Source organism: Pseudophryne corroboree, chromosome 2, assembly GCF_028390025.1.
Source record: "Pseudophryne corroboree isolate aPseCor3 chromosome 2, aPseCor3.hap2, whole genome shotgun sequence".
Lineage (NCBI taxonomy): Eukaryota > Metazoa > Chordata > Amphibia > Anura > Myobatrachidae > Pseudophryne > Pseudophryne corroboree.
Window position 1 is genome coordinate 377,950,455 of NC_086445.1, and position 13,777 is coordinate 377,964,231.

A 13,777-nucleotide genomic window follows, 5' to 3' on the forward strand; every position below is an offset into this window, starting at 1 on the left:
GAATTTAGAAGTTGAACTAACCCCATGTATGACAACTTTCTGTGAAAACTGTTCTCTTCAAAGTACCAAACTTCTTTATTAAAACCTGTAATAGGTATACTGAAGAATCAAATAGAAAAAAAATAAAATGACTTTATCAAATGTGATGCTCTGGATCCTGCTGTCTCATTAAGGCGCACAAATGCAAGACCAGAATTCAGGTTCAGTTGCAGACACATGAATTCTGCTGTATCATTCATGTTTACTGCTGTATCATTCATGTTTACTGCTGCATCATTCCTATTTACTACTGTTGCATCATTCATGTTGACTACTGCTGCATCATTCGTGGTTACTTGTAGCTTGCTAACTTGCAAGCAGCCTTAGAGAATGTGCGATTGAAGCAAGCATTTAATTGTTGATGAGTAAGCCCTTACAAAGATATATCAATATATTCTAAAGTGTAATACCTTGAATTATCAAGAAATTGAGGCTTATATACAATTTTCCTCTTTTAATTTTTGACGTTGTCAGTATTATATTCAATTGCTCATGTGCTGTCTTACACCTCTAAAAATAACTGCTTAAGCTATTGATACTCATATATTCTTTTGTAGTAAATTAATTCTATTTGATTTCAGTTTACAGAAAACTTTCTACACCACTTAAAAGGCAGGAAGCTGGCACATCCAATAAATCTGGTAACTTTTGTGGAAAATGCTGTAGGACTACTCAACTTCAAGGTAAGAATATGTCTGCAAATGTTAATTTGGTTACCTTAGCAAGCTAACAGAAATAGCAGATGTATTATAACATCAGCTTGCAATGGTTCTAAGGGGGTCATTCCGATAAAAATTGGAGAAGGAAAAACAAAGTGCTATAACTATTACAACCCATACTTTCATTAAGGTGATATTTGTGAAAGATTGTTTCATTATAAAGTCTGTGTTAGTTTTTCACTATAGACCTAATATAGATAGTATATTATATATATTTGGTTCTTTTTTCCCCAAACCATTTTATTCTCCTGGTTTGACAACGCTTCAATTTGGGGTCACTAAGGTCACTTGGAGACTCATATGTTATGCCAAATTGTGATAGGAAAACATGGCAGCCTGCCATGCATGCGCAGAGGGCTCAGGTCAGAGGTCAGGCCTATGGCAAACCATTGGGTCCTATTGCCCAGCAGCTGTCTAGCTCCGTCGCTCGGATACAGAAGCCAGACAAAGTGTTATAAGACAGACTTCTAAATACAGATATGGGCAGAGGACAACCTTGCACTTACTGCCCCTGTTCCAAGACCCAAGCATGCACATTCTTTCTCCAGTTCCAGGGCACACACTCACGCAGACCTCCTGACAGGAAAAAAACACATTAGCTCCCACAGGAAAAAGTAAAACACATTGTTCCCCACAAGAAAAAATACAATCACATTGGCCCCCACAGGAGGAAAAAATAATTGGCCCACACAAGAAAAAAAATAAAATATATTGACCTGCACAGAAAACAAAACCATATTGACCCCTACCGAAAACAATATAATACATTGGTACCCATAGGGAAAAAAAACACATTGGCCCCCACAAGAAAAAAATTAAACCCACTGACCCCTACAGAAAACAGTAAAACACACTGGCCTCCACAAGGAAAAACACAAACCCTCTTGTGCCTGCGTGGTCCACCTCACCTCCTGCAGCCCCAGGGGATGGGCTGACCATCCCACAAAGACAAGGGGGACTGATGGTGGGCAGTGGAGGCTGACGGAGGGGACACTACACAATGATGGTGGAGCCAGTGCTTCTGGTTTGAGTTCCACAGTAGTACGCAATTCCTGAAAGGTGTTAGTGTATTTTTGGCAACAAGTAGATCTTACAGACCAACAATGCTCAACAGGAGCAGTGCACATCCACTTTAATGCCACACTCATAAGATGTTGCTTACACAATCTCGCTGAAATGCTTTTTCAAAAGTAAGCAAGTATTAGCTGAAGCATGAGGAAAGAAAACTTCTCCACTGGCTCACTTCTTCACTCTTATAACTTCTTCATACATTTACCCCAATGTGAGTTACTTGCAAGCCTGTCTGTGACTAGTGGCTAGCATTGCTGCACCAAGCACTCGCCACATGGGATTGATTCTGGATGCTCAGGAGCTTTAGGAACCTAAATGTTCTCACCACAATCATGTAGATTTTCTCCCACACTCCACAAAATTTGCCCTACTGTGTATTTCTGTGTGTCAGGGAATAGGCAGGGACTGAGCTGTCAGTCTTACCCACTGCATACCTCCCAATTGTCCTGATTTTCACTGGACAGTCCCATTGTTTTGTGACTGTCCCACTGTCCCACCCATGAGCCACAGTGTCTCATGGTGGGTGAGGGCAGTTGGGAGGCAGCTCCTGTCACTTGCTACCAGCGGTAAATAGACGCTGTGCGCATGCGCACAGCATCTAATCACAGGAGACAGAGGGACTGGGTGTATGCCAGCAGCTCATAGAGCGCTGAGCATGCCCTCTCAGTGAGAAAATGTGGGTGTTGCTCACTATCGTGGCACTTCGTGAATCCACACCCCCTTTCCATAGGATATGCCCCCTTTTCAGACTTGCCAACTGAAGATGTTGGGTGGTATGCTTTCCATATCTTTATACTCAAAATATCTATTTGGATAGCCATTGCCAAGTGGTCCAGAGTGGGAAAAGCTTGCCCCATGGCCAAAGCCAGCCCTAACCAATATGATGCCCTAGGCAAGATTTTGGCTGGTGACCCCTAGCACCGCCTCTAGTTTCGCCTTTGACCCTGCACCCCTTTCCCAGCATCATCACCCCTCACTCATAGCAGTCCTCAGTTTTGGTGCTCCTACCCCCTATATTTTAAATAGGAACAGTGCGTACATTTAGTGCACAGCTCAAAAAGGGGCATGTTCTTACTGGGAAGGGGCATGGCCACACAACAGTATCCCCAATTCAAATTATGCCAAACAGTTCTGCAACTTTTCTCACATTTTATCATGCGATAGTGTCCCTTATTCACGTTACATCACACAGAAGTACCACTTTACCTTATATACGTTACTCCGTACAGTAGTGCTTCTTATTCACCTTACATCACACTGAATTGCTCCTTATTCACATTACACCACAGTGCTCTTTATTCACATAATACCACACAGTGCTGCCCCTTACACATATGACACATTATTAATGTCCTTATAAACATAATGTGCCTTACACATTATGCCAATCTTTAGTTATGCCCTTATACACATAATGTCTCTTACACATATGCCGCAAATTATTAATGCCCTTATATACATAATGACACACATACAGTAGTGCCCCTTACACATATGCCGCACATTATTAGTGCACTTATACACATAATGACACACAGTTAGTGCTACGTGCACAAATGCCGCACATTATTAGTGCACTTATACACATAATGACACACATAGTGCTCCTTACACATATGCCACACATTATTAAAGCATTTATACACATGACACACATAATACCACTTACACCTATGCCGAACACTACTGCACAACCAACCCACCCGCACACAGCACTCACATGGCCGCTAACACTTTGCCCTCTGCCTTTGGTTGAACAGATGTGTCCTCGTACATCTTGCCTCAATACGCCATGTAGCAGGAAATGCCTGGCGTGAGTGAGCTGGCAGCTCTGCTAACGTCAGGTGCCTTTTTTAACTAAAATGTATCTTATTTGCAGTACTATGTGGCTAGGATGCACAAGCAGCTTCTGCTGATTAAAATGATATGTGGCATGCCCATGGGCCTAATCAGTGGCGTAACTAGAAAATTTTCTCCCCCAAGCAAAAAAATTCTTCGGCGCCCCCCCCCCCCCCCCCCATAATTGGCACTAGGAAAGGGACAAACATGTGCGCGCCGAAGGCGCGCGGCGCCAAAAAGGGGCGTGGTTTTGTTTAAATGGGCGCGGCTTCGCATAAAGAGGCGTGGCATTGCAGGAATAGACTACCTTATACCCCAGTTTTGCAACCTGCACGCCCAGACGTTAGCCACCACAGGAAAGAAAAATAATCATGATTCATGCCCCTTCCATTATTTGTCATTTTTCCTCCTTATAGTAATGCCCAGTATACATTATGCCACATACTGCAAAGGCCCTCAGACATTATGCCACACACAATAATGCACATGACACAATATGCACACACCGTAATGCCCCCGACACATTATGCCACACACCGTAATGTCTGTGACACATTATGACAGGAATCGCAATGCCCGTTATACATTATGCTACACACTGCAATGCCCCTGATACTTTATAGCACATACCACAATGCCCATGATATAGTATACCACACACCGCAATGTCCGTGATACATTATGACACACACCGCAATGTCCGTGATACATTATGACACACACTGCAATGAACCTGAGACATTATACCACATACCACAATGCCCATGATATAGTATACCACACACCGCAATGTCCGTGATACATTATGACACACACCGCAATGCCCGTTATACATTATGCCACACTGCAATGACCCTAAGACATTATACCACATACCACAATGCCCGTGATATAGTATACAGACACCGTAATGCCTGACACATTATGCCACACACCGCAATGCCCATTATACATTATGCCACATACTGCAATGACCCTGAGACATTATACCACATACCACAATGCCCGTGATCTAGTATACCATACACCGTAATGCCTGTGACACATACCGCAATGCCCGTTATACCCTATGCCACACTGCAATGCCCCTGAGACATTATACCACATACCACAATGCCCGTGATATAGTTTGCCACACACCGTAATGCCTGTGACACATTCTGACACACACCGCAATGTCCGTGATACATTATGCCACACACCGTAATGCCCATTACACATTAAGTCCTACATTAAGGCTTCTAATTACTTTTAAATTACCTGCTCGTTGCCAGGGGTTTCATGCTCTTGGTTCCATGCACGGTGCCAGGGGTTTTCATGCTCAGGGTGTCATGCTCGTTGCCAGGTGTTTCATGCACTCGGTGTCATGCTCGTTGCCAGGGGTTTCATGCACTGGGTGTCATGCTCATTGCTAGTTGCTAGTGCTTGTTGCTAGGGCTGTGCTCCCAGTGCCACATATGTCCTCAGTGCCAGATATTCCCCCACGGTGCCAGGTACTCACATGCCCCCAGTGCCAAATATAGCCTCTCCCCCCAGTGCCACATATGCCCCCAGTGCCAGATATTCCCCCACAATGCCAGGTGCTCACGTGCCCCCAGTGCCAAATATAGCCCCCCATGTGCCAGGTACACATACAGTGCCATATATGCCCCCTCAGTGCCCCCCCAGTGCCATATATGCCCCCTCAGTGCCTCCCCAGTGCCATATATGCCCTCTCAGTGCCCCCCAGTGCCATATATGCCCCCTCAGTACCCCCCAGTGCCATATATGCCCCCTCAGTGCCCCCCCAGTGCCATATATGCCCCCTCAGTGCCCCACCAGTGCCATATATGCCCCCTCAGTGCCATATATGCCCCCTCAGTGCCTCCCCAGTGCCATATATGCCCCCTCAGTGCCCCCCAGTGCCATCTATGCCCCCTCAGTGCCCCCCAGTGCCATATATGCCCTCAGTGCCCCCCAGTGCCATATATGCCCCCTCAGTGCCATATATGCCCCCTCAGTGCCCCCCGCAGTGCCATATATGCCCCCTCAGTGCCATATATGACCCCTCTGTGCCCCCCCAGTGCCATATATGCCCCCTCAGTACCCCCCAGTGCCATCTATGCCCCCTCAGTGCCCCCCAGTGCCATATATGCCCTCAGTGCCCCCCAGTGCCATATATGCCCCCTCAGTGCCATATATGCCCCCTCAGTGCCCCCCGTAGTGCCATATATGCCCCCTCAGTGCCATATATGACCCCTCTGTGCCCCCCCAGTGCCATATATGCCCCCTCAGTACCCCCCAGTGCCATATATGCCCCCTCAGTGCCCCCCAGTGCCATATATGCCCCCTCAGTACCCCCCAGTGCCATATATGCCCCCTCAGTGCCATATATGCCCCCTCAGTGCCCCACCAGTGCCATATATGCCCCCTCAGTGCCATATATGCCCCCTCAGTGCCTCCCCAGTGCCATATATGCCCCCCAGTGCCCCCCAGTGCCATCTATGCCCCCTCAATGCCCCCCAGTGCCATATATACCCTCAGTGCCATATATGCCCCCTCAGTGCCATATATGCCCCCTCAGTGCCCCCCCAGTGCCATATATGCCCCCTCAGTACCCCCCAGTGCCATATATGCCCCCTCAGTGCCCCCCAGTGCCATATATGCCCCCTCAGTACCCCCCATTGCCATATATGCCCCCTCAGTGCCCCCCCAGTGCCATTTATGCCCCCTCAGTGCCCCACCAGTGCCATATATGCCCCCTCAGTGCCATATATGCCCCCTCAGTGCCTCCCCAGTGCCATATATGCCCCCTCAGTGCCCCCCAGTGCCATCTATGCCCCCTCAGTGCCCCCCAGTGCCATATATGCCCTCAGTGCCCCCCAGTGCCATATATGCCCCCTCAGTGCCATATATGCCCCCTCAGTGCCCCCCGTAGTGCCATATATGCCCCCTCAGTGCCATATATGACCCCTCTGTGCCCCCCCAGTGCCATATATGCCCCCTCAGTACCCCCCAGTGCCATATATGCCCCCTCAGTGCCCCCCAGTGCCATATATGCCCCCTCAGTACCCCCCAGTGCCATATATGCCCCCTCAGTGCCATATATGCCCCCTCAGTGCCCCACCAGTGCCATATATGCCCCCTCAGTGCCATATATGCCCCCTCAGTGCCTCCCCAGTGCCATATATGCCCCCCAGTGCCCCCCAGTGCCATCTATGCCCCCTCAATGCCCCCCAGTGCCATATATACCCTCAGTGCCATATATGCCCCCTCAGTGCCATATATGCCCCCTCAGTGCCCCCCAGTGCCATATATGCCCCCTCAGTACCCCCCAGTGCCATATATGCCCCCTCAGTGCCCCCCAGTGCCATATATGCCCCCTCAGTACCCCCCAGTGCCATATATGCCCCCTCAGTGCCCCCCCAGTGCCATATATGCCCCCTCAGTGCCCCACCAGTGCCATATATGCCCCCTCAGTGCCATATATGCCCACTCAGTGCCTCCCCAGTGCCATATATGCCCCCTCAGTGCCCCCCAGTGCCATATATGCCCCCTCAGTGCCCCCCAGTGCCATATATGCCCCCTCAGTGCCATATATGCCCCCTCAGTGCCCCACCAGTGCCATATATGCCCCCTCAGTGCCATATATGCCCCCTCAGTGCCTCCCCAGTGCCATATATGCCCCCCAGTGCCATCTATGCCCCCTCAATGCCCCCCAGTGCCATATATGCCCTCAGTGCCATATATGCCCCCTCAGTGCCATATATGCCCCCTCAGTGCCCCCCCAGTGCCATATATGCCCCCTCAGTACCCCCAGTGCCATATATGCCCCCTCAGTGCCCCCCAGTGCCATATATGCCCCCTCAGTACCCCCCAGTGCCATATATGCCCCCTCAGTGCCCCCCCAGTGCCATATATGCCCCCTCAGTGCCCCACCAGTGCCATATATGCCCCCTCAGTGCCATATATGCCCCCTCAGTGCCTCCCCAGTGCCATATATGCCCCCTCAGTGCCCCCCAGTGCCATCTATGCCCCCTCAGTGCCCCCCAGTGCCATATATGCCCCCTCAGTGCCATATATGCCCCCTCAGTGCCCCCCGCAGTGCCATATATGCCCCCTCAGTGCCATATATGACCCCTCTGTGCCCCCCCAGTGCCATATATGCCCCCTCAGTACCCCCCAGTGCCATATATGCCCCCTCAGTGCCCCCCAGTGCCATATATGCCCCCTCAGTACCCCCCAGTGCCATATATGCCCCCTCAGTGCCCCCCCAGTGCCATATATGCCCCCTCAGTGCCCCACCAGTGCCATATATGCCCCCTCAGTGCCATATATGCCCCCTCAGTGCCTCCCCAGTGCCATATATGCCCCCAGTGCCCCCCAGTGCCATCTATGCCCCCTCAGTGCCCCCCAGTGCCATATATGCCCTCAGTGCCCCCCAGTGCCATATATGCCCCCTCAGTGCCATATATGCCCCCTCAGTGCCCCCCGCAGTGCCATATATGCCCCCTCAGTGCCATATATGACCCCTCTGTGCCCCTCCAGTGCCATATATGCCCCCTCAGTGCCCTCAGTGCCATATATGCCCCCTCAGTGCCATATATGCCCCTCAGTGCCACCCCAGTGCCATATATGCCCCCTCAGGCCATATATGCCCCCTCAGTGCCGCCCCCCCCCCCTGTTCCATATATGCCCCCTCAGTGCCCCCCCAGTGCCATATATGCATACCTCCCGCAGTGTCCCGCGATGGGGGGGGCAGTTGGGAGGCTCCTACAGTCACTGCTCTGCATAGCAGAGCAGTAGTGAATAGACGCTGTGCGCATGCGCACAGCGTCTATTCAGCGCAGACAGTGGGAGAGAGGGCATGCCAGCAGCTCACAGAGCGCTGGGCATGCCCCCTCAGTGACGAAACGGGGGCGTGGCCCGCGATCGCGGGTCCTCCGCGAAGCCACGCCCCCTTTTCATAGGATACGCCCCCCGACACGCCGGAGATTCAGAGGGACACAGGAGAGGCGCACGCTGTGCCCTCCGTGTCCCTACTTCACAGCGGGGGGCTAGTGACAACAGATTGACATGCGGACGTTCGTCCGCATGTCAATCTGCTCTAAATCAGTGGCGGCGCCCCCGCAGCCCCTCGCCCCCAAGCCACCGCGAGGGCTGCGGGGGCAGTAGTTACGCCACTGGGCCTAATTCAGATCTGACTGCAGCAGCAAATTTGCTAGCTAATGGGCAAAACCATGGTGGTCATCCCGAGTTGATCGCTAGCTGCATTTGTTTGCAGCGCAGCGATCAGGCTAAAAAACGGCAGTTCTGCGCATGCGTATGCAGCACAATGCGCACGCGCGTAGTCCGGGCACAACGAACGATGTAGTTTTGCACAGGGTCTAGCGAAGCTTTTCAGTTGCACTGGTGGCCGCAGAGTGATTGACATGAAGTGGGCGTTTCTGGGTGTCAACTGACCGTTTTCAGGGAGTGTTCGGAAAAACGCAGGCATGCCAGGAAAAATGCAGGCGTGGCTGGGTGAACACTGGGCGGGTTTGTGACGTCAAAACAGGAACTGAACGGTCTGAAGTGATCGCAAGCGCTGAGTAGGTTTTGAGCTACTCCGAAACTGCACAAAAAAACTTTGTAGCCGCTCTGCGATACATTCGTTTGCACTTCTGCCAAGCTAAAATACACTCCCAGTGGGCGGCGGCATAGTGTTTGCACGGCTGCTACAAACTGCTAGCGAGCGATCAACTCGGAATGACCAGCCATGTGCACTGCAGGGGAGGCAGATATAACGTGCAGAGAGAGTTAGATTTGGGTGGGGTCTGTTCAAACTGAAATCTAAATTACAGTGTAAAAATAAAGCAACCAGTATTTACCGCGCACAGAAACAATGGCCATCATTCCGAGTTGATCGCTCGGTAATTTTCTTCGCATCGCAGTGAAATTCCGCTTAGTACGCATGCGCAATATTCGCACTGCGACTGCGCCAAGTAATTTAACAATGAAGATAGTATTTTTACTCACGGCTTTTTCTTCGCTCCGGCGATCGTAATGTGATTGACAGGAAATGGGTGTTACTGGGCGGAAACACGGCGTTTCAGGGGCGTGTGGTTAAAAACGCTACCGTTTCCGGAAAAAACGCAGGAGTGGCCGGAGAAACGGAGGAGTGTCTGGGCGAACGCTGGGTGTGTTTATGACGTCAAACCAGGAACGACAAGCACTGAACTGATCGCAGATGCCGAGTAAGTCTGAAGCTACTCTGAAACTGCTAAGTAGTTTGTAATCGCAATATTGCGAATACATCGTTCGCAATTTTAAGAAGCTAAGATTCACTCCCAGTAGGCGGCGGCTTAGCGTGTGTAACTCTGCTAAAATCGCCTTGCGAGCGATCAACTCGGAATGAGGGCCCATATAACCCACCCAAATCTAACTCTTTCTGCACGTTACATCTGCCTCACCTGCAGTGCACATGGTTTTGCCCATTAGCTAACAAATTTGCTGCTGCTATCAGATCTGAATTACCCCCTATATTCTGTGTGCGACTGTGGCTGTATCTGCATACAAAATGCTGCGTTACAGTGATTTCAAGGATTACTCTGTAACGTAGCATTTCGTATGCAGATACAGCCGCAGGCACACAAAGAATATAGGCATGCCACATATCATTTTAATCAGCAGAAGCTGCTTGTGCCCCTAGCCATACCAAATGCCCTAGGCATTTGCCTAGTTTGCCTAGGGCCGGCTCTGCCCATGGCATCTTTAATTTTGAAAGAGTTCAAGAAAAAAACATTAATTTTTATTCTGACTGTGGAATTCATACAGAGTTCAATTAATTTATATATGAAAACCTTTACTAGACTCAGCTCCATGAAAATCCAATCCATCCACCTTATCAAGTGTTTTTCTGCATTGGTGTATAGGAGAATCATAGGTACTTTGGGGCAGATGTATTAATTTGGAGAAGGCATAAGGAAGTGATAAACCAGTGATATGTGCAAGGTGATAAACGCATCAGCCAATCAGGTCCAATATGTAAATTAACAGTTAGGAGCTAATTGGCTGGTGCGTTTATCACCTTGCACATATAACTGGTTTATCACTTCCTTATGCCGTCTCCAGACTTAATACATCTGCCCCATTGAGTGCTTCGATAGTTTTAACAGTGTTGTCTCTGGCTTCACTAAGGGGGAAATTCAATTAGACCCGTTAATTTAACAGGTCCGAAATAGGGTGGTAGCCTCTGGCTTTTCAATTAGAGCCCCTTTTCTCACCCAGTAAATTAACTGTTTTCAGGTGTTAACATGTAGAATCCAGGATAAGCTCCCAGACCTATACAGTATAGTATACTATATATATATAGTAACAGATCTGACACCACATGTAAACTTCTGATGCCACCTTGTAAAGGTTTGCTTCACAAAGATAGGCTCTTCCACAGGTTGCTCTGTCAGGTGGCTTCTTTATTCCTCACAAATGCTGTCACATCACATTTGTTCAGAAAACATGGCTTCACTGACCACTAGCTAAGCCTAAACTGCCTCTTTCTGCCATCCACTCACTGACTGGCATCAGATGCCCTGCCCACTGGTTCCCACAAACCTTTATACCTTCACACAATTAGTCACACCCATATAGTGCAGCTGTGTGAATTACCTTTGCTGTAGTAATCAGGATTCTTAACCCTATCTGCTCCTTGTCCCAGGGAGTGAGTCCTGTTCTGAGCATCAGAACATGGCAAAGTACTCTCTGTGCCACATTTCGCTCCCCTTAGCTTTACCAAACTTGGTGGGGAACACACACTTGCAGGAGAAAGCAACATATTTCCAAATTCATGATTCACTCTAGCCCACCTAGCTTTGGACCTATGGTAGGGCCATATTTTAACTCTAAATCCAGGGAACAAGACTAAGGGGTGTATTCAGTTAATCCGACAAGTCAGAAAAACTGCATTTTCCGACTTTTTTAGGTCGAATCCGGATTCAACCTATTCAAGGGCCTAATTCAGACCTGATCGCTAGGCTGCATTTTCGTAGAGCCTGCAATCAGGTCTAAACTGCGCATGCATATGCACCGCAATGCGCAGGCGAGTCACACGGGTACAAAGTGGATCGCCGCTCAGCGATGGGTTTGTGCAAAGAATCCATTCGCACGGGCGTTTGCAAGGAGATAGACAGGAGGAAGCCGTTTGTGGGTGTCAACTGACCGTTTTGTGGGAGTGTTTGGAAAAACGCAGAAGGGTCCATGCGTTTGCAGGGAGGGTTCCTGACATCAATTCCGGTCCCGGACAGGCTGAAGTGTTCGCAGCGGCATCTGGGCTACTCAGAGACTGCACAAAATCTGTTTGTACAGCTCTGCTACACATGCAAAGTGAAAATACACTCCCCTATGGGTGGTGACTATGCGAACGCAGGACTGCAAAAAAACACTAGCGAGCAAACGGGTCTGAATTAGGCCACAAGTATTATGCCGTTTTTGTAACTTGTCGGAAAACATGTGTATTGGCGGATTAGCCACGGATCCACGTATTTTGTCGAATTTGCAGGCGTTTCCGACAGGTTTTCTTCCATTTTCGACAATGCCGATTCGACTTGGATCGGCATTGTCGAAAACGGCCAAAAACCTTTCAGAAATGCCCGCAAATTGAATACTGAAGTGTTGAATCCTCTCCGTCGGAGAGGATCCGACACTAATTGAATACTGCCGTATATCTTGCTCACTTTGAGTAGGATGTCCAGGAGTAGGGATAAACCTGTCCCTGATCCATTTTGCCATTCCTACCACCTCTTGCCTCAGAGTTGGTGCCCAAGAGGACTTAATGGCATCTGCCAATCCTCCGTTTTAATGGCTATCACTAATTACACAGGGTTTCCCTCATGCCAAGACTCCAGTACACTACCATGAAAAAAAAAATCCCTTTTCCCCACCTCGTTTATGAACTTTTTGGGGAGGTCCTACAAGCGGGTTTTGGAGAGGTTTCACTGACATACGATCCCTGGCCAGTAAAACTGAAGTAACAACCTTTCTAGGGTCTTTCATTCCTCCAAATGACCCCATACAAAGGTGTGCGTGTGCAGCTTTCAAAACCAAAGTAACATGTACCTGCAGTATCAATAGTTGACCAATGAACAACCCCCACTCTGTATAACAAATTCCCTTTAACAAATTATATGGTTCACTTTCTGCCAGTCTGGCAGCTTTCACTACACCATTAACTTCGACAACAGTTTGAAATGCATTTTCTAGGGTAACATCATTACGTTGTCCCTAGCACATTCCTGTAGTAAAACAAGTCTTATATTTGGGGACCAGTCCTCACTACCACCTGGTGACACCAAAGTTTATAAACAATTTGAGACTTTTGTGTAAAATTTCAGGCATATAGTCAAAAAATATTGATATCTGGAAAGTGTCTTCTCCTGGTTTGGTGCTGCTAATACATAGATTGAAATAACATATCTAGTAAATGGTTTTGGTCTGGTATGTAGGTAAAGGTCTCTAAAAGATTACCTTTTCCCTATATACTTAATGTTAATATATCTGTTATGGCATTTGGAAGAAGGGTTAGACTTGATTGCAACTTGTAGTTACATCAGGGATAAGTGGTCATCTTATTATGAAATTGTTCCCATTTTAATCTTTGGAGACTAAAATGGGAAAATAGGATTTTAATTACCTACCGGTAAAGCCTTTTCTCGTAATCCGTAGAGGATACTGGGGTCCATTTAGTACCATTGGGTATAGACGGGTTCAATAGGAGCCATGGGCACTTTAAGATTTTCATAGAGTGGGCTGGCTCCTCCCTCCATGCCCCTCCCACCAGACTCAGTCTAAGAAACTGTGCCCGAGGAGACGGACATACTTCGAGAGAAGGATAGTGGCGAGATTCCGAACCAGCACACACAACAAGAGGAAAGCCAAGCTAACCAAACTTGAAACAGGAACAGCAACGGCTGAACCAACATTACTTAACCAAGTAACCGTGCAGGAAGAACGAAGCACTGGGCGGGCGCCCAGTATCCTCTACGGACTACGAGAAAAGGATTTACCAGTAGGTAATTAAAATCCTATTTTCTCTTACGTCCTAGAGGATATTGGGGTCCATTTAGTACCATGGGGATGTTCCAAATCTCCCAAAT

At 48.7% G+C, this 13,777-nt stretch overlaps 1 protein-coding gene across 1 annotated transcript in view; it reads left to right on the forward strand.

Moving 5' to 3' along the window:
- The window catches only part of CLYBL (citramalyl-CoA lyase), a 986,589-nt gene that overhangs the window by 826,277 nt on the left and 146,535 nt on the right, over window positions 1–13,777 (forward strand). Inside the window, 1 exon segment of the mRNA XM_063953228.1 lies at window positions 621–722. Coding sequence (XP_063809298.1) covers window positions 621–722 — 102 coding nt within the window.